This window comes from Ambystoma mexicanum, chromosome 1p (genome assembly GCF_040938575.1).
Source record: "Ambystoma mexicanum isolate Mex_15411 chromosome 1p, UKY_AmexF1_1, whole genome shotgun sequence".
Taxonomy (NCBI): Eukaryota; Metazoa; Chordata; class Amphibia; order Caudata; family Ambystomatidae; genus Ambystoma; species Ambystoma mexicanum.
The window spans coordinates 1,106,104,255-1,106,126,595 of NC_090921.1; the positions used below are offsets into that span (position 1 = coordinate 1,106,104,255).

Here is a 22,341-nt window from a genome sequence, read left to right on the forward strand (position 1 = left end):
TGGTTTCTTAAGTGTTGGTACTGTGTTATTTCCATACTCTGTCTTTTCTCTCCCTTTTAAACAAATTATTGGAGTGCCATCTACGGTTACGCGCTCACCTCTGTTTTGCTAATAAGTGGTGTCTTAACCTAGACTTGTCGAATAATTAACTAGGGAGGTGTATATACTTATAGTGACTGTGTTTGAACTGGCTTGATATATTAGTGCCAGTGTATTTTCATAAGTGTGTTTTTTAAAAATAAATAATGATATACTTTTATACCAAAGCTCTGGTCAGTGTTTGCTTGTTCTTCTATATTTTTAGCACTATTGTGTATACTCTATATACTGCCTAACTCTTCTTGAGAGAAGTCTGACTGCTCAGCCATAGCTACCAGGTAAATCTGGGTGGTGCAGACTGCTACCAATTGGGTTTACTGCTTACTCCTGTAGTCTTAAACTTTTTGCAGTGGTCCCTAAGGGAACTGCCCAGGTTTCTGCCTAACAGATGTAGTTGGCAATCAAGTGCCTAACGACTTGACACAGTAAGCCTGTGAAGAAAGATATAAAAAAATAGTCTAAGACCCTCTGGTAAAGAAATTAGTTAGGTTGCAGCATCCTAACTCAGTAAAAAAAATAATAGCCTAATTGCTAGTAGTACTTACTTGGAGCTTTCTTGTAATTGGGAAGTATCTGCCTGCCAAGCCAATTTCGCTATGCAAGAATAAAATGGGCGCTTAAATAGCAGCGATTTATGGTGATGTCATCACGTCAACGTGAATGACGTCACAGTTTTAAACCAATAACTCGCCTTCGCGACAAGTGTAAATAATATAGAATAAAACTGGGATAAGGTAAACAATGTTTTAATGATCAAACCTCAGTAAAGGATATATTCCTCAAGCTAAGTTTGTTATGAGGAGCAATGTCATCACGTAAAAAACTTAGGTGACCTCACTGGCTAAGGTAGTCCCTCATCCTGATGGGGGAAGTTATATCTGATAAAGTAGACGAACATAATTCTCTTCTACAGGACCTGTAAATCACATAAGTGACAAGGAGCAAAACCTCCACAAAAATGTTTTGCCGTTATGGTCGATTATAGTGACGTCATTACACCGAAGCATCCCTGACTTCACTGATGTAAATAAAGAAATCTGTGCAATGGATTGATATGATCTAATTTAGAGAGGTTAAGAAACCATCCTAATCTACAACACCTTTAAATTATGTCAGTCTCAAGGAGAAAAGCCCAAAAGGATTTTTTCAAGCCGTTTGTAATTATGGTCAATCATACTGACTTCATTACGCAGATACGTGCATGACATCACTGATGTGAATAAACAAATATAAGGGAAGTTAAGCTTACACGTTGGGCTCAGATGTTCGAATACGAGGAAATTGTATAGTGCTCATGGGCAGTGATTTAATGTAGACATGTGGTTTGAACCGATATGTCATTATTCTTTTATAATAGAATGCGATATGTTACCGACATGTGGTTTCTAAGAGAATGTGGTTTCTAAGAGACATGTCTAAGGTAGTTGTAGCGGTAAGTATAGCCCTAGGCAAAACAACGAAAAATGGTGGGTATATTTGAATATTCAAAGAAATGTTTAATTCCTGAAAGAATAGTAATTAAGGAAAACGTGTGATCTTGTATACTGATTTTCTGTTTTAATAGAGTTAACGTTCCATCTAGAAAGAGTTAACCATATTAGTCGAGATGGGTGCAACATTCATGTTTATACTAGGTTCCTAGTCTATCTCCAGAGGTTTATCAATATGAATTTTTGTTATATCAGATATTTGTACATTGTCGTTGGACTGAACAATGAGCTTGTAAATCATTTCACAGTTTCTTGTAGAAAAAAGTATTTGATCTACAACATTCAGAAATTCTTTTGTGACATTCTTAATCCATGAACATACTGTGTAGTACAAGGATTCACCTATGTAAATCCTTCTGTCCAAGTCCTAGGTCATTTTACAGTGTACTCAACAATGTTTATTTCAAAGAAAGTCACCTAGACAGTTTTTCTCATAGGGATGAATGAGCTTGTGAATCATATAACCGTTTCATGTAAGCAAGAAATCTTTGATCTATTATATTCAGGAGTTGTTCTGATCATACTGTGTAGTATACGGATTCACCAATTTACATCTGTCTCCTAAAAGGAGTTCACTTTTTGTTCTACAACTTTGTATCCAAGTCCTAGGACATGTTTAAGTTTGTTCAATGATATTTATTTTAAAGAAAGGGGCCCAGATAGTATTCCTCATTGAGACCATGTGGTGTCATTGCATCTAATCTGTATATGCAGTATAATTATATCTGTGATAATCTTTTAGCCAGGTCCCACCTCTTGGTAGGGGGTGGATTACTTCCAATATCACCCATCGTAGTTGGGATATGTTGTGACCATTTTCTTTGAAATGTCTAAATACTGGTGATTTAGTATTATGTGTTCTGATGTTGGATTTGTGCACTGTCCAATGCTCTTTAGCTCTCCGAGTGGGCTTCCCCATGTAGTATTTGCCACATGGGCATCGAAGTGCATACACCACATTTTGCTTTCACAGGTGGAAAAGTACTTAAAGAATTGGCGGAAAACAACACAATCACCCTTAAACCAGCTAATAAAGGAGGAACGCTTATACTAATGGACACCACTTTTTACAATAAAGGTTGTCTTACTTTGCTTAATGACCAAAGAACATATCTTGTTCTAGATTCTGATCCAATCTCTGCCATAAAAAACAGTTAAGGAAACAGTTGATAAGGCCTTAGACATAGAATGGATATCTGAATACACCAGTGAATTTCTTCTTTAGAAATTCCTTGTTACCCCAGTATTTTATGCAGTACCTAAGACACATAAGAACAGCAATAACCCACTTTTCAGACCCATTGTTGCGGGCACAGAAAGTGTTTTTCATCCTTTAACCATTTACTTGGATAGAGCCTTAAAGCCGTTGGTTCAAAAAACATCGACGTATCTGAAGGATACATCACATTTCCTAAGATTACTCAAAGAAGTATGCATTGATGATCCAACAATGATTCTGTTCACACTGGATGTAAACAGTTTATACACATCAATCCCCCACAATGAAGGGATAGAAACTCTAGAATGGTTCCTCCTTAAACATGAGGCAACTTTAATACATAAGGTGTTCGCCATCGAAGTGATTAACCTAATTCTATAGAATAATTACTTCTGTTTCAAGGGGAAGTATTACCTACGAACAGCTGGAACATCGATGGGCTCTGCCGTAGAACCAGCATATGCTAAAATCTTTGTTCCATTTCGAACAAACTCATGCACTCGAGAAAGACCCTTGGAAAAATTAAATTAAATTCTGAAAACGTTTAATTGACAAAATTTTCGGAATCTGGCAGGGCACAGTTGAAGAACTCAAACAATTCTTTGAATACCTGAATGGCTGCCATGAAAGGATTACATATACTTTGGAAATCGGCAAACCCAACATCAATATTTTAAATGTTAATATTGAGAAAGTAGGAGTCCAACTTATTACTAACATCTAAAGAAAGCCTACAGATAGAAACACATTGCATTTCAGAAGCTTTCATCCGTCACATCTTAAGGATAACCTACCTTTCAGTCAACTTTTGCGACTCAAGAGAATCATATATTATGCAACACGTTTACAAGATGAATACGAGGATATGAAAAAGAGATTCACCAAAAGAGGTTTCAAGGATGAAATCGTAGACCAGGCCGTCAGGCGTACTGAGCCTTTAACACGAGACAGCCTTTTGGAAGAAAAACCTAAAAAGGCGAATACAAGACTAATTCATACCCTAAAATTCTCAAGCCAGAGTTTCCAAATAAAAAGGAGCATATGTAAGAATTGGGACCTCATTAAATCAGATCCTTATCTGAACACACTATTTCCAGAACCACCGATGTTGGTGTACAAAATAGGCAAACATTTCAAAGGCAGCCTGATCATAGCTGAAATAGCAACACTGCGGTACCTGGCTGTTGAGATGGGCTTTCAATGCATCTGGGGTCCAGCACTCTTTTGAGCTGGCTCAGACTCGGTCAGACCTGCTTCCTGGGAGTCTGGAGGATCTTCCTGGAGCTCTTGGGCAGCTTAAAAGTACCACATACGATCTGGTGTTCCTCTCCCTGGCTATTCTCTTCCAGCAGCAACTGAAGTGGAGTTTCAACCAGCTCCTAGAAGATGTCCAACTCAAAGGGCGAAGTCGTCCTTGCAGGGGCTTCTCTGTCGATACGAATTTGGAGTGTCAGCACAGTAGCAGGGCTTCCCCGGGCAAACCAACAGTCCAGGAGTTGCAGCAGGCATCCTCTTCAAATTCTTCTTCGGGTTCCTTCGTCCAGTGGTCGACTCTGCCTTCCAAGCCAAAAAAGCTGTGCCTTTTATGCAGGTTTCTCCCATTCATTCCAGCCCAGCTGTCAGTCACCCAGAGTGCATTCCTGTCTCGTAGGAGTCTAAGCACAGGGTGTTTCGGGCACCTCCCTTGCTTCCTGTCCCCGCCAGACACCCTGGAGCCAGAGGCGGGCTTCACTCATGAATCCCGACACAGGTAAAATGAACAAAGGGACCAAGCCTGGTTTGGCGCGCAGAGTAAATCTCAAGATGAAACTTCCACAAAGAAATGGCGAAAAAAGACCAGGTCCATCTTGACAAAAATGGCACCCTTGGGTGCTTTACTGCAGCTGTGAACGCAGCCCGCTGTAAATGCACACCACGGTAGTTAAAATTAAACCACTTGCACCAGCCATTCAGTGAGGAAAGGGTAACATAAAAATGTTACATGAGAAGCTAGACAAAGGGGATACTAGGTAACCCCTCCAGAACCCTATTGTAAGATAGTGTGCGCTGGGTCTAGAAAGAGGAAAATGGAAGTAAAGTCAATTTCACTTTACTACTCTTGGAAACAGTAGTTTATCCAAGAGAAGGTATTTAAACCTTGGAGAAATCTGAAGACGTCCCTGTGCAATTGCACTGAAGGTGCTTTGTGGCACAGTGTAAAAAGATGATGCCTATGGAGTTTCAGACTCCTAAACTAAAAGAAACTAAGAGTTCAAAATCACCTTAATATGCAAGAGAGAGAGGGGGCAAAGGGTCTCACTCTCTCCAAGTTAAAATTTCAAGTTCTCAAAATCCAGCAAACTTGCTAGGGGTCTCTAAAGTAGAGAGTAATTAGCACATTTCTGAGAATTCTCCCTAACATTTTCCCCCTGGATTAGTGGGACCATCTAACCCTGAGACGAACTCCACTTGACCACTATCCACGACTTGCTGTGCCTCCCCGTTGCTTCGAAGCCCAATGCCAGGGGTTGTGTCCGTAGTTGTGTGCAACATCTGCCGCGGTAACAAAGCTGGCTAGAAGCTCCACAAGTCTTGTAAGGACACTCTAGATACAGAGTGCGCTCACCACAGTGACCGAGGAAGTAAAGGAAGTCCAACCGGTATCCGTGATCTGCATCAGTGCTGTTTGCTAAGCACCGAAACAGCGAAGTCCTGCTGAACCTTAAAGAGCCCATAGCTGCCGACGACATCAAGAGTACTGCGTCAGGAGCCCTCCGGCCGTCCTCCCTCTTGACCCCACGAATGAGGCTCAGGAACCAGGGTCTGCACCTCTGTAGCAAGACAGAATCTAGCTGGACCACTCTTCTTCAAACCAGAGGTACTGTGTAGGGTTGGGGTACTTGTCTCACTGCCTGTAGCCGTGCTTTTTCACACTTGGGAATTGCATTGGCTTACCTTTTCGGTGTTGATTTCAACTCCCTTCTCACAGGCTTTACAGCTTGTGACCCTACAGTTATTTTTCACAAACTCTCTATCTTTGTGCAAGACCTTTATCCAAGAAGTACATCGGATCTATAGACCGTGTCCCAAATGCCTTTGGCTGTCCTGGCTCCCTGGAGGCACTCTTCCAATCCATTGACTGTAATACTGTTTGTCCCTCATAGGTAGTAGCTTATTGTATATTGGTACTGCTGGAAAAGGCTTATCTAGACTTCGTTGTAGGATTTAGTTGTCCTCACATTTGCTGAGAAACTGTTCTTACTTTTTTACTTCCCCTTTCCTTTCTGCAACTCAGAATCTACAAAGTATACTAGTGGGATATATAAATGCCATTAATGTCCTTTTATGATTGAAGTCACCTCATGGAGTAAGATTTGTGTATGAAGCATATCCAAAGATTATCCACTAACTTGTTTTAATTCTGAAACGTCATTTTAAAGTATATTTGCCTTGTTACAATGAATTGCCTTTTTAAAGAATGCTTATTTAAAACTGATGTTAAATAAAGAACTATTTATAACTGAAACGTTGAGTGTTACTTGGTTACTTGTATTTACAAATTTCAATTGTACTGCTCTATAGCTCACATTTACTCCTCTTGAGATGGTGAAACAAAATACAATGGACCAGTGGAAGGGAGGGGTGATCTCCTGTTCTATTATGGTTTCTTTTTTATATCAACCAACAATTCAAAATAATAGATCAGTGAATTCAATTGTATTGTGTCAAACACATTTTTATTTAAAAAATTATAAAACATACATAATACAATTTCCACAACAAAAAAATTTGAAATTTTTTTCAAAAATATTTTCAAAAACAGAAAAGCTCACATTTCAAAATACACTACCACTCATTCACTCTCATTCTCCAGTCCATTCATACTTTCTATCTTCTCTCTCTAGCCTTCCCTGGTTAGATACGACAGTTTCACTATCATGATTTCTCCCTGGGTTCAGATCTGTTGCTCAATCAACCCGTCTGTGTAAATGTTAATCTCACAGATTCAGAATGTCTACGCGTGTTTCAGTAGTTACTTGACCCATATTCGGGTCTTCTTCGTGTGGCAACCTTGTTCAGGGCGAACAAACCGCAACCCTTTATGTTGAAAAACTTTTTGAAAAACTTTTGAAAATGTTTTTGGGGGAAAATTGTATTATGTATTTTGTATTATTTAAAAAAAAAAATGTGTGCCACACAATAAAATTGAATTCACTGATCGAATATTTTGAATTATTGGTTGATATTAAAAAAAAAACATATAAAAGAACCACAGATCACCCCTCCCTTTCACTGGTCCATTGTATTTAGTTTCATTGTTTACGGCCTGAGGGGCCAGGTGTAGAATCGGGCATCCCCATTTATTTTGAATCCTCTTGAGATAAGCCTGCGTGCTTAGTCACACTACACTACCAACTTGTGTAGTACAGACCTATACCAAAAGCTGGGTCCCCTAATACGTTTTGTATAGTCTCGCACAGTGTGACTCATTAGGGTAGAGAACTGCACATTTTTTCAACTGCTTAAATAGACTACATCCATGTATCAAATTCATGTCAACTATTGGAGGTGACTCCGTGAATTTTATTGAAACCTAGTGTGCTTTAACCACCAAGAATTCATGTTTGAGGTATTTAATAAGCCTAGTGATCTAATGCTGGGTTACGGGGGACAATGATCCACACTAAAAGTCTGCTGAATGTATGTTATTCCTAATTCCTCAGATGTAAAAGAATAAGCTCCCAAGCAAATAGGGCTAAAAAGAACCTGAAACTGTAACAGTTAAGAAGCCTTCATTGCAGTGAGACAAATCACATATGTAAACATTTATCAAACTATTTTTTTAAGAAACAAACGCCAAAATCTTCACCACTGTTGGTAACAAAATATGGTCACATACGAGATATGAACATAAGGAATATCCTGGGCCTCGTGATTTGAGAGGGCTATTGAGAACAAAATCCACCAATTGATGGAGAACTGTCCCCATTTTAGGTTGTCTGTTTCGCAGGTGTGAGCTAGAACTTGTTGAAACGCAGTCTGGTGTGTCACCTGTTAGTGGCAAACAAATTGAAATCTGACCTCTTGGCATCTATATCAAATTGTGGTGTTGACTGCATAATGTCCCATGGTATGTTATGTAGGCGACACAACATGACCAGTGAAAGAAAACCTAGAAGAGCATACATCGGAAGGGGGCACACTCTGGAAGAAATATATTAACAGTTTAACTCATTACATTTTCAAATACTGGAAAACGTTTCAATTCTATGACTTGAAAGAGATTATTCTAGCATCAAAGGGCTTCTCATTTGGATCCCTGGTTTGCCTCCGATGAATGATCTATGTGGGTCTCACTTGTAACATTGAAGGGGTGGATGTTTAGAAGGTAGGAATTGGAGGTGGGGGGAAGTAGTAGATTGAATTTGAATGCCACGTTAAACTGTGTCTCAGAGCACGCAGTGATATTCCTTACTGCCATTCTGTATTTAATGGTTTGATTCGACTTCATTACGGTCTATCCCTGAAAAAAGACGTAGTCTCTGGTTCATTCATATCATTGTTTTTCAATCTGAACCCTGGTGACCAGTAATTACTATAATCTGATTGAGGGAGCTTTATAATGCCCATTGAGTGAGTGATCAGCCACTCTGTGCAAGCATGTAAAATATTACTGAGAGTAGGTATTATCGAGAGCTATTAAATGAATGTGCAATATCAAGAGCATTGTGGAAATCTCAGATGAGTTTTGATTTTTGAAAGAGTTTATAGGAGCATTATCAAGAACGATTAGTGAGCTCCAATTACGTAACTACTACTAGTGTGACGAGTGTGATTATCAGAAACCCCAAGTGAGTTGACATTAACTCAATGGGGGAGAATTGTCAGTATACCTTCCTGAGCATTACCAATAACCTTCTATACATGAACAAACATTATAAAGAACGCTGTACATATGTGTATTTTTATGTTTTTAAAGGTGACCCTGTTTTTAATCCAGACATGTCAATCTGGATTAAGCAAGTAGAAGAACCACATTACAGCAATCGTACCATTGTGGGAAGGCGCAGCACTAATGAAGCTGTGGTGGGTAAGTTAGCGTGGCCTTGAATATTTGGAACTAACAATAGATCATTGGTTTTCAAAACCAGCAATCGTTTTTCATTAATAGAAGAGTGGAAGCACAGATTTGTTTGTTTTTTATTTTTGATTTGAGGCCTTTGAGGGCATTTATTGCAGAACTGGGATGCCTCAAACTTATCCACCTTCAAACGCATGAGCACAAACAGTCATGGTTTCAGGAGCAACCTCTCTTCTTTACCCTCTTCACTACCCTGTTCATCCATCACTTGCCCAATGTAGCTCTCTCCCTCACCTTCTCAATTCTAAAGTAGCTTCCAATCCCATGTAGGAGACTTTGATCTTTTTGTCATTGGACCTATGTCCTCCACTGTTATAGGCAACACTGTACTTACTCCAGCTGCACTTGGACAAAAACAAAAGAAAGGCCTCCTTACTCTCCAACCCTCCTTCACGCATCCTTAACAGGCCCCATTACAGAGTCTCCCAGTGTCTCTGTGCTTTTTACGAATGTTAATTGATGCGCTGCACTGTCTGCATTACTGTTTTATATCAATTTATACCTGCATACTGCTGGATGACCAGGGTGCCAGTTGGTTTTCAAGCCCAGATCCAAATGAATTTGGTGATGCCACCTAGTCCCTGCCCTCTGTGCCCAGTTATTTAAAGCGCCCAGTGAGTCATGTGTTGAAAATGCATTGTCAGCTTGAAGTGGGTCTCTGAAATGTTCTTAGAACGTTTAACAGAAAGGTCTGTAAGGACATTGTCACACACAGTTTGTGTACATAATGGTCTACTAATATGTCCGTTATTGGACAAGTAATAAATATAAAGTTTTTCTATAATGGAAATGTAGGTTATTGTAAATCTGCATATATTTTATTTTGTGAGCAATGTAAGGATATTATTGCACTGAAAGTAGCTTTTACAATACAAAATATTGTTACATTCCAAATAAGTTCTAAAATTCCAAATAAACCAAAATTTCTCCAGCATGGCGTCTGGGATGGATTCACATGCTCATGAATATTCCCCGTCGTCAGGCTGGGAATCCTCGATAAAGAAAAAAATCAGTATCAGTTTCGTTTCTGAACTGTCTTTCTTAGTAGTAACCAATCACTGTTCTCTGGGTCATACTGCCCCCAGCCAATGACTGCCCTCTCCCCTGGCAGCCATCCTCAGATTTTTACCGCATGTTCAAGTGTTGGGAGTCCTCGTGCTATAGCCCTCAAGCTTTTACTGCGTTTTCACGCTTTTTTCAAAGAGATTTTCTCATTTTTCGGTTAAATCGAGCCTCAAGCTCCACCGTTCTACTTCCGATCAACAGGGACCCGTTTCGGAATTTTCTACGCCCGCAAGGGTGAAGTTTTCATCGAGCTACGCTTCTTGGAGGATTCCAGAAGATCTGAGGGCTACCATGGACATGGCCCAGGACAAGGGAAGCTCGACGCCCGGATCCAAGCTGTTCAGGAACTGCCCTGGATGCGGGTTACAGAATGTTTTCAAGGAGGACGAGCATTCGCGATGTCTCTACTGCCTTCATGAGGACAAGACGCATGTTGATAAGGACTGTGCGTTCTGCAAGAACCTATTGGAACGGACCATGAGAGATCGTCGTACTCGCTTCGCCAGCTGGCTGGAGAAGGGCCCAGCAGGTGAGAAGAAGAAAAGGTCAGAGCGGTCTTCTAAGTCCTGTGAGGGCGCCCCGGCGACGGGGGCCCAACAGAAGGCTAAGCATTGCAAGTCTGCGGGCACCGGGAACACCGAACGCTCGGGCTCTTCGGCTGCCAGGCAGGGCGCGCCTTCCCTGGCACCATCAACCACAAGCCAACGCTCTGGTTCGGGGAAGAGGACGTCCGAGAACCCGGGTAAGCTTCTGGAGAGGCCCCGGTCGATCTCGAAGGATTCAGCCGAGGGGGAGCGAGGCGGTGACCCTCCCCCCAAGGTGAAGGCCTCAAGCGCGCCCAAGGTGGTGAAGGCCTTGATTCACCCGGCTAAGGCCTCTATCGAGGGAGTCGCGGCAACCCTGGCGAAGCCTGTGGAGGCTACACCAGTGGATGCGACTTCGGGGCCCAGAGTTTCCCCTGCCACCGCAGAGGGAATCCTCTTTCCAGCCCATCGACAAGATCCCCGTGAAGACCTCAGTGGAAAAAGAGGGGGGGCGGTGGCCATTACGTACACGGATTCAGCCTCTGAGGAGAAGCTGGTGGAAACTGTGAAGAACCTCAACGAGAGGTTCGAGAAGGTACGATCCCACGGGAGGGTTCCCATAGAGGTGGTCGAAGAAAGCGACGGTGGCGCTGACGAGGCTCCAGTGGAGGAGCAGCCTTCCCTCCCGTCGCAGCCATTGCCCGAGCCTCAGGACAACTCGGCGGCCATTTTGATGGCAATCCAAACCCTATGCACGGAGATGAGGACGAGATTACCACGAACCCCGGCGGACGATCCAGAACCGGGCCCGTCGGGAAGCCCTCCGAACAAGCGGAGGAGAGTTCATCCCTCCCTGCCCTTCATGCCCCCACGACCCGTGGAGCCCTCATCCCCCTCACCGGACCCCAGGGATGACACGCGATGGATACGGCGACGGATGACGACGGTGGTGACGACGGGACGGACCTTCCATCACCACTCCCTCGGGCTGCCCCGCCCGACTAAATTGGCTCCTTTCACGCCATGATCGCCAGGGCATCCAAGCTCTTCCAGCTCTGCCCCGAGGAACAGAAGGAGGGTTTCCTCTACCAACGGTGAGAGGCCAAGAGAAAGATGGTCCTCGCGGTACTGTTACTCGACGATATCTGGGACGAGGGACTTGCGATCCTGAAGAACCCGTCCACGACGCCTGCCAAGAGGGACAGGTACGAGAAGAAGTACCGGGTCCCCGACGCCGCTCCTTTGTGCCTCAGGGCTCAACCTACGCCGGATTCGGTTGTCTCAGCGGCGGCCAAGAAGAAGGCGGTGGGTGTGACAGCCTCAACCGCTACTTCCCAACTGACGGCAAGGGTAGGAAATTGGACGCCATGGGGAGACGGGTCATCTCGTACCCCTACTGGACTTCCTACCATGGGACAAGGGGGCGGAGGTCCTGGAGATTCTGCAGGAAGGTGAGGTGGCGTCGGACCACTTCATAACGGTAGCAACGGACATTGCTGATAGCGGGTTTCGCCAGTTAGGCAACGGTGTTTGCCTTCGACGATGTGGCTGGCACAAGCCGACAGACTTCCGTCAGGACTTGCAGACCAGGGTTTTGGACATGCCGTTCGACGGCAACAACCTGTTTGGGAAAACGGTGGATGAGTCGCTGCAGGCCATCAAGGCCAACAGAGACGGCCCGAGCCCTGGGAGTCCTTCAGCAACGAAGGCCCTTTCGGAGCGCCGGAGGCAGACAGGGGGCCACCAAGGGATCAGGTAGTGGCTCCTCTACGTACCGCCAGGCGGCCCGCTCCTTGTACCAGGGGGCTTACAGAGGTTGAGGCAAGCAAGGAGGATCTCGGCGTCGTCGCCAAGGAGGCAAGGCCGCCTCCAAGCAAGATTGAACTGGCCGTAGCGTCGGGCCCCCACCGAAGCACCCCGGTGGGAGGCCAGCTGGCGAAGTTCGTCAGCGTGTGGGAGTCCATCTCCACCGACCGTTGGGTGCTGGATGCCCTGGCCCACGGGCACACTCTCGAATTCCAAAAGAAGTGCCCCCACATTCCTCCCGTGGCAAGGAAGGAAAATCACGTCCCTCAACTGCTGTTGGAGGTAAATGCGATGCTCAAGAAAGGTGCCATCGAGCTCGTCCCCAAGAGGCTCCGGGGCTCTTCAGTATACTCAAGATACTTCCTAGTCAGAAAGAAGACAGACGATTGGCGCCCCATCCTGGACCTACGTCGGTTGAACAAATGCATCAAGGCACAGAAGTTCAGGATGGTCACTCTCCAGCACGTGCTGGGACAGCTAGAGGAGGGCGACTTCCTGTCGTCGTTGGACTTGGTGGAGGCTTACTTCCACATCCCTATCCTAAAAGGACACCGAAAGTTCCTCAGATTCGTAGTCCAAGGACGCCACTACCAATTCAGAGCTCTGCCATTTGGATTGAAGTCGGCACCCAGGGTGTTCACCAAGTGCCTAGCACGAGTGGCGGCGCGACTGCGCCTGCAGCGGATTCACGTCTACCCCTACCTGGACGACTGGCTCATCCGTGCAAGGACAAGAGAACTCGCCGTCGAGCACAAGTCGGAGACCGTCCGCTTACTCACAGACCTGGGTTTCTCCATCAACTACCCGAAATCCCATTTGGTTCCGTCGCAGGTGGCACTGTTTCTGGGAGCGAAGCTCGATACAGTGGAACGATTGGCGTCTCCGTCTGAGGAAAGGACGAAGGCCATCTTAGGCAAGGTGCAGCGCCTGCTAGCCACGGACGTGGCCAGGGTGAGATCCATCAAGTCCCTCCTCAGTATGATGTCCTCGTGCATCTATCTTGTGCGCCTGTGCAGGCTACGGATGCGTCCTCTACAGGAGTTACTCGACGCCCGCTGGATGCAAACAGCGGGCAGCTTCGAAGACAAGATCCGTAGGTTTTCCGTCGGGCGATTCAGTGGTGGGGCACCCGTGCGCACCTCGCGGCGGGCACGGACTTCCAGACCCCGGCACATCAGGAGACGGTGACGACGGACGCTTCCCTGGAGGGATGGGGTGCACACACCGGAGATCTCCACGCAAAAGGCCTTTGGTCCCGGAGGAGAGGTCTCTCCACATCAACATCTTGGAGCTCCGCGCCGTGTTCTGGGCGCTCAAGTCGTTCCTCCCTTCCCTCAAAGGCAAGGTCGTGAGGATCTTCACTGACAACACCACAACGATGATCTACATCCGGAAGCAGGGAGGAATAGGATCCCCAGCACTATCCAAGGAGGCCCAGGATCTGTCGCCCAGGGGATGTTTCTGGTTCCCTTCCATCTGGCAGGAATAAAAAACACCATCGCCGACTCACTCAGCAGGGAGCTGCGCTCGTGCCACGAGTGGGAACTATGCCAGGATCAAGTGGATCGGCTCTTCCAACGATGGGACAAGCCCCAGATCAACCTGTTCGCGACGGCGACAAACTCCAAGTGCCAGAGGTTCGCCAGCAGGTTCCCCCAGCCGAGGAGCATGGGCGATGCTTTCTCGTTCCCCTGGGACGGCCTGTTCCTGTATGTGTTTCCTCCGTTGCCACTGCTGCTTCGACTCATCAGCCAGCTCAAGAGGTCCCAGTGCAGGATGATCCTCGTCGCACCGGCGTGGCCGAGACAGATCTGGTTCCCTGACCTTCTGGACCTCTCAGCGTCCCCACCAGTCAAGCTGTCGACGGACGCAGATCTTCTCTCCAGAGAGGGAGGTGCCATTCTTCATCACGACCCGGAGTCGCTGAACTTGCAAGCCTGGCTCCTGCAGCACTAGTTTGGAGGGTACAATATCTTGGCTTACTGCAGAGATGCTCTTGCAAAGGTCAGGGCGTCCTCAACTCTTAAGTGCTACAGACATAAGTGGAAGAGGTTCTCTGTCTGGTGCCGTGCACAGAAGATCAACCCTCTATGGATTACGGCACCTCAAGTGCTACCATACCTACTGTCGCTGGCCAAAGCTGGACTAGCTCACGCTTCCATCAAGATACATCTGGCATCGATCTCCCGATACACCAGAACTGCAGGACGGCCGTCCTTGTGGTCTCATCGACTTGTGAAGGAATTTATGAAGGGACTGTTCCGATCGTTCCCGCCGGTGAAGGCTCCAGCCCCGGCGTGGGAGCTCAACGTGGTGCTGACCAGGCTCATGGGGCCACCATTCGAGCCTTTGCATTCGGCTCCGTTGAAGTTCCTGTCGTGGAAGACAGCGTTCCTTGTGGCCATCACCTCCGCACGACGTGTGGGAGAGATTCAGGTCCTATCCCTCAAGCCTCCATACTTGACTTTTCACGATACGAGGGTGGTGCTGGGGACGCATCCCTCTTTCATGCCCAAGGTGCCGTCGGACTTCCATATTAGCAAGCGCTTGGTGTTGCCAGTTTTCTTTCCGTCGCCGGCCGAGATGACTTTGCACTCGCTGGATGTAGCTAGAGCGCTAAGTTCTACGTGGACCGAACAAAGAGTTTTCGGAAGACATTACAGCTGTTTGTGAATTTTGCACCTGTGAACCAAGGGAAGGCTCTCTCGAAGGCTTCCATTTCCAGATGGCTCTCCGGCTGCATCATGCACTGTCATCGGTTGGCCAACCGACCGTTGCCTGGCCGTCCGAGAGCCCATTCGAGCAGAGCGATCGCTGCTACTACTTTCTTGTCTGGTGTGCCCCTCCTGGACATCTGCAGGGCTGCTACGTGGAGGTCGACGTACACCTTCACGAGATTCTGCTGCGTCGACCGGGATTCCAGGGAGGAGTCCAGAGTCGCCAAGCAGTGCTGCGCAACCTGTTCGCCTGAAGGTGGGCCTGGTGAGGAGGTAAGAGTTGCTTAATGTTGAGTTTATGTAATGCTTAATGTTGAGCCTTTTGCCACCTCCCGTGGTTGTGCATGTGCGTACTGCTATGTATTCTTATATTCATGAGCATGGGAATCCATGCCAGACCCCATGCTGGAGAAGGAACAAGTTACTTACCTGTAACTGTTGTTCTCCAGCATGGGTCTGGCATGGATTCACATGCGAACCCTCCCTCCTTCCCCCCCTTCCCCTCTGCGGCTCTTCACTTGGTCATACTACCACTTTCTCCAGCATGGGGTCTGGCATGGATTCACATGCTCATGAATATTCCCCGTCGTCAGGCTGGGAATCCTCGGTAAAGAAAAAACCAGTATCAGTTTCGTTTCTGATCTGTCTTTCGTAGTAATAACCAATCACTGGTCTCTGCGTCATACTGACCACAGCCAATGACTGCCCTCTACCTAAGCACCGCCTCTGGCAGCCATCTTCAGATTTTTACCGCACGTTCATGTGTTGGGATCCTTGTGCTATTGCTCTCGAGCGTTAGTGCTATTTTTTCACGTTTTTTCTCAAAAACTTCGTTTTTTCGGTCAAAAGAGCCTCAAGTTCCACCGACTCTCCATCCGATCAACGGGGACCCGTTTCGGATTCGTCTGCGCCCATCAAGGGTGAAGATTTCGTCGAGCTACGCTTTTGGAGGACTCCAGAAGTTTCTCAGGCCCGGTCATGGCCCAGGAGAAGGGAAGCTCGACGCCCGGAAAGCTGTTCAGGGTCTGCCCTGGATGCCAGCTGCAGAACGTCTTCAAGGAGGACGAACACTCTTTTTGTCTTTACTGCCTACATGAGGACTAGACGCACGTGGAGGAGGACTGTGCGTTTTGCGGCAACATGTCGGAACGGACCATGAAGGACCGCCATCAACGTCTCGCCAACTGGCTAGAAGGGAAAAGCCCGTCCGGCGAGAAGAAGAGGAAGAAATCCGAGCGGTCTTCTAAGACCTTTGAGGACGCCCCGGCGACGGGGGTCCAACATAAGGCCAAGCACCGCGAGTCCGCTGACACCGGGAGCGCCGAACGGTCTGGCTCTACGGGCGCCAGGCAGGGCGCACCCTCCCCGGCACCATCAACCACGAGCCAACGCTCTGGGTTGGGTAAGAGGAAGGCCGAGCACCCGGCGAAGCTCCTGGAGAGGTCCCGGTCGAGCTTGAAGGCGGAGGGGGAGCGAGGCAGTGTCCCCCCCCTCAAGGATAAGGCGGTGAGCGCACCTAAGGTGGTGAAGGCCTTAATCCATCCGGCCAAGCCCTCTATCGAAACTGTCGCGGCGGCCCTGGCTCAGCCTGTGGAGGCTACACCAGTGGTGGCGACCTCGGGGGCTCAGTCTCCCTGCCACCTCGGAGGGAGTCCTCTTTTGTGCCCATCGATAGGACCCCCGTGAAATCCCCCGTGGGGAAGAAAAAGGGAAGGGCAGGGCGTCGTCGTAGATTCAGCCTCAACCTCGGAGGAGGAGCGGGTCGAGGTCTTAAGCCACGGCCTCGGCGTGGAAGAAGACCGGCCCGTCGGGATGGATCCCGACGCAGGGGACGACGACATCGTCGAGGGTACCGACGGGGCCCCTGATCGCCCGTCGGATTCCCCTCTGCCAGCGCCGCGAGACAACTCGGCGGCCATTTTGTTGGCTATACAGTCCTTATGCTCAGAGATAAGGACGAGACTACCGTTGCCGACGGAACCTCTCCCGTCGGGGGACCCAGAACCGGGACCTTCTGGTGTTCCCCCTACCAAGAAAAGAAGGATCCACCCTCCACCTCCTTTTCAGCCGTCGCGCCCCTTCCAGCCCTCCTCCCCGTCCACCCGAGGGGATGATACGGGGACTGACACGGCAGCGACGGGTACGGACGACGAGGTATACGACGAGGATGTACCGTCGTCGCCTCCCACCAGGGCTTCTCCGCCCGACGAGATTGGATCGTTCCACTCAATGATCGCCAGGGCATCCGAGCTTTTCCAACTCTGCCCTGAGGAGAAGAAGAAGGAAGGTTTCCTTTATCAGCGGCGCAAGGCCAAGAGGAAGACGGTCCTCGCAGTGCCTCTATTGGACGACATTTGGGATGAGGGCCTCACCCTCCTCAAGAACCCTTCCACGACGCCAGCTAGAAGAGACCGGTACGAGAAAAAGTACCGGGTCCCGGACACGGCACCCCTGTGCCTCCGGGCGCAGCCTACCCCGGACTCCGTCGTCTCCGCGGCGGCCAGGAAAAAAGCGGGGGGGGGGGTGCGGCCTCCACATCGACTTCCCCACCGGACGGCGAGGGAAAGAAATTGGACGCTATGGGACGCAGAGTCATCTCGTCTGCAGCGACGACGATTAAATCTGCCAACGCCTTGGCTATCGTGGCCCGATACGACAGGGAGCTCTGGTACAAACTGGCTCCCCTGCTGCACTTCTTGCCGGACGACAAGAGGGCAGAGGCCCTGGAGATCCTGCAGGAAGGTGAGGTGGCTTCGGACCACGCCATTACCGTTGCGACGGACATCGCCGACACTGGGTTCCGCCAGTTGGGCAACGGCGTTTGCCTTAGGCGGCGTGGATGACTTCCGTCAAGACGTTCCGACCAGAGTCCTGGACATGCCCTTCGATGGGAACAACCTGTTTGGGAAAAGAGTGGACGATTCCCTTCAGGCCATTAAAGCGGACACCGAGACGGCCCGGGCCCTTGGAGTTCTGCAACAACGACGGACGCCCTTTCGGAGCAGCGGAGGCAAGGGCGCCTCCAAAGGTTCCGGCGGCGGTTTCTCCTCCTACCGTCAAGCGGCCCGCTCGTCGTCTCAGGAGGCCTATAGAGGACGAGGCAAGTCTGGCGGACCCCGCCGTCGTCGCCAAGGACAAGGCGCTAAAGCCTTGTCGAAGCAGGATTGAACCGGCCGGGGGGTCGGGCCCCCACCGAAGCACCCCGGTGGGAGGCCGGCTGGCGAGCTTCGTCAGCATGTGGGAGTCCATCTCCACCGACCGTTGGGTGCTGGATGCCTTGGCCCGGGGCCACGCACTCGAGTTTCAAAGAAAGTGTCCGCGCGTCCCCCCCCCGTGGCCAGGAAAGAACTTCACGTCCCTCAACTTCTCCTGGAGGTGAAGGCGATGCTCAAGAAGGGCGCCATCAAACTCGTCCCAAAGAGGCTTCGGGGCTCCGGAGTCTACTCGAGATACTTCCTCGTGAAGAAGAAGACGGGGGGATGGCGCCCCATCCTGGACCTGCGACGTCTGAACAAGTTCATCAAGGCGCAAAAGTTCCGGATGGTCACCCTCCAGCACGTCCTGGGTCAGCTGGAGGAAGGAGACTTCCTGTCGTCGTTGGATTTGGAGGATGCCTACTTCCATATTCCCATCTTGAAGGGGCACCGAAAATTCCTCAGGTTTGTGGTCCAAGGGCGTCATTACCAGTTCAAAGCCCTCCCCTTCGGTCTACGGTCGGCACCCAGGGTGTTCACCAAGTGCCTCGCACCGGTGGCGGCTCAGCTGCGCCGCGAAGGGATCCACGTCTACCCCTACCTGGACGACTGGCTCATCCGAGCCAAGACAAGGGAGCTCGCTGTGGTTCACACGGCAAGGACCGTCCAACTTCTCACGGACCTGGGATTCTCCGTGAACTACGCCAAATCCCACCTGGTACCCGCGCAAGACACTCTGTTTCTGGGAGCGAGGCTCAACACAGTGTCCCTTCTGGCCTCCCCGTCGGAGGAGAGGACCAGGACCATCCTGGGCAAGGTGCAGCGGATGTTGGTGGCCGACGCGGCCAAGGTGAGGTCCATCAAGTCCCTCCTCGGAATGATGTCTTCCTGCATCTACCTCATTCCCATGTGCAGGCTCCGGATGCGCCCGTTGCAGGAGTTCCTGGACGCGCGCTGGATCCAAACGACGGGCAGCTTCGAGGAAAGGATCACACTCGACGAGAGTTTCCGACGAGCGATCCGGTGGTGGGGCACCCGCGCGCATCTGACGGCGGGCATGGACTTCCAGACCCCAGCCCACCAGGAGACAGTGACCACGGATGCCTCCCTGGAAGCGTGGGGAGCGCACACCGGAAATCTGCACGCAAGAGGCCTTTGGCTCCCGACGGAGAAATCCTTACATATCAACGTCCTGGAGCTCCGTGCAGTGTTTTGGGCCCTCAGGTCCTTCCTTCCGTCCCTCAAGGGCAAGGTGGTGAGGATCTTCACCGACAACACCACCACCATGTTTTACATCAGAAAACAGGGCGGAACCAGGTCCCCAGCACTGTCCAAGGAGGCGCAGGACCTGTGGCATTGGGCAGTCGCCCAAGGGATGTTTCTGGTGCCGTTTCATCTGGCAGGGATAAAAAACACCATCGCCGACTCACTCAGCAGGGAGCTGCGCTCGTGCCACGAGTGGGAACTACGGCAGGATCTAGTGGATCGCCTTTTCCGACGGTGGGGCACACCCCAGATCGACCTGTTCGCGACGGCGACGAACTCCAAGTGTCGGAGGTTCGCCAACAGGTTTCCCCAGGCGAGGAGCATGGGCGATGCTTTCTCGTTCCCCTGGGAGGGCCTGTTCCTCTACGCGTTCCCTCCTTTGCCACTGCTAATCCGGCTTGTCAACCAGCTCAAGAGGTCACGGTGCAGGATGATCCTCGTCGCACCTGCGTGGCCGAGGCAGATATGGTTCCCGGACCTTCTGGACTTGTCAGCGTCCCCGTCAATCAAGCTGCCAGTGGACGCGGATCTGCTCTCCAGGGAAGAGCAACGAACCCTTGGTGTTGCCTGTGTTCTTCCCGTCGCCTTCGTCGCCGGCTGAGAGAACTTTGCACTCGCTGGATGTGGCTAGAGTGCTGAAGTTCTACGTGGACCGCACGAAGTGTTTTCGGAAGACGTCACAACTCTTTGTGAACTTTGGACCTGTCAATCAGGGGAAGGCTCTCTCGAAGGCTTCCATTTCCAGATGGCTCTCCGGCTCTATCATGTACTGTCATCGGTTGGCAAACCGACCGCTGCCTGGCCGTCCGAGAGCCCATTCCACCAGAGCGATCGCAGCTACCACGGCGTTCCTTTCTGGTGTGCCCCTGCTGGACATATGCAGGGCTGCTACGTGGAGGTCGACGCACACCTTCACGAAGTTCTACTGCGTCGATCGGGATTCCAGGGAGGAGTCCAGGGTCGGCCAAGCAGTGCTGTGCAACCTGTTCGCCTGAGGTGAGCCTGGTGAGGAGGTAAGATGCTTAATGTTGAGTTTGATGCAATGCTTAATGTTGAGCCTTTGCCACCTCCCGTGGTTGTGCATGTGTGTACTGCTATGTATTCTTTATTCATGAGCATGTGAATCCATGCCAGACCCCATGCTGGAGAAGGAACAAGTTACTTACCTGTAACTGTTGTTCTCCAGCATGGATTCACATGCGAACCCTCCTGCCTACCCCTCTGCGGCTCTTCACTTGGTCATACTGCCACTTCACGTGCTTCCAAATCTGAAGATGGCTGCCAGAGGCGGTGCTTAGGTAGAGGGCAGTCATTGGCTGTGGTCAGTATGACGCAGAGACCAGTGATTGGTTATTACTACGAAAGACAGATCAGAAACGAAACTGATACTGGTTTTTTCTTTACCGAGGATTCCCAGCCTGACGACGGGGAATATTCATGAGCATGTGAATCCATGCCAGACCCATGCTGGAGAACAACAGTTACAGGTAAGTAACTTGTTCCTTACGTGCTACCGAATCTGAGGATGGCAGCCAGGGGAGGGGCTTAGGGAGAGGGCAGTCATTGGCTGGGGGCAGTATGACCCAGAGACCACTGATTGGTTACTACTAAGAAAGACCGTTCAGAAACGAAACTGATATTGATTTTTTCTCTACCGAGGATTCCCAGCCTGACGACGGGGCATATTCATGAGCATGTGAATCCAAACCAGACCCATGCTGGAGAACAACAGTTACAGGAAAGTAACTTGTTCCACATATGCAAGCAATAAAAACATTGTATTACAAAGTAATGTGCAGTATGTAATGTATAGTTAAATAGAGGTTTTCTTGTGTGTGACCGCAAAGAGTTACAGGTCTTCACCCCCCTTTAGGAGTGATACTTAAGTTAGAAACTATTTAACAAAAGCAGCAGCTTAGCTAGCTCTCCATATCTTAACAATAAGTACTAACTTCAGCTTAATGTTTCTTTCATTAGTGTGCGTAAAGATTACTCATTTTAAAAAGCCCTTCTTGAAGAACATTCAGAAGTTCTAAATACCCTTGACGCAACAGACCTGTTGACATGTTATTGTTTTAAAAATCAAAAGATGTAAATAATACTCAAGATGGGAAATTAACTAATAAATGCCTGCTAATCGAAGTTTCAGTAACTCGCAAAAGATGTTCCACTATTGATTGTTGCCAATTCCAGATCCCATCCGCACCACAGAATTTCTTAACTTCCTCAAAGAACGTAATGGGATAATTTGTCAGTGTGACAAACCACAGGATAAACATGGTACTATTTAGTTTAAAAATCTCCTTTTGGGGCCAAACTGCTAATCATTTTAGTATCCTATCTTGGATATTAATAGAAGGTGGGAACTACTTCAGATCTTTCTCTTTAGGTTTCTCTGAATGCAAAAATTAATAAGGTATAAATGAGTTATAATCCATTACAAAAAGAATGATAATCGGTGTTTATATCTGTTAGTCCCCTTCAGTGTGCACATTCACAAAAGTTTCCAAAACTCCTTTGCCATTAGTGTCTACCTTACAAGGATAAAGCAGAGTCTGGAAGTCGGTAAGGACATCACCTATGGTCTTCTGAAATATGAGTCTGCTCCGCCGATAGATGCCAGGGCTGAACATGTTTGCCATCTCACAAAATAGTAATGTTGATACTATCCTACCAAATTGCCTTGTTGCACTGAGAATTGTACATACTTCTTTGTTCAAATTACTTCCTTGTAAGCTGTTAATTTGGTATAAGGATGAAACCAAAAATGCAATTAAATCATAACGTATCCATCATGTATCTTTAGTATTAACTACCATGTTACTATTATACGTGGGTGT

The 22,341-nt window shown here is 48.6% G+C and overlaps 1 protein-coding gene across 7 annotated transcripts in view; it reads left to right on the forward strand.

The window, feature by feature from the left end:
• Window positions 1-22,341, forward strand: part of LOC138448702 (uncharacterized) — a 554,652-nt gene that overhangs the window by 201,743 nt on the left and 330,568 nt on the right. For all 7 annotated transcript variants that reach the window (XM_069604718.1, XM_069604712.1, XM_069604715.1 and 4 more), the window contains one exon: window positions 8,768-8,878. In XM_069604718.1, the coding sequence (XP_069460819.1) occupies window positions 8,768-8,878 (111 nt within the window). The remainder of the gene's footprint in view (window positions 1-8,767; window positions 8,879-22,341) is intronic.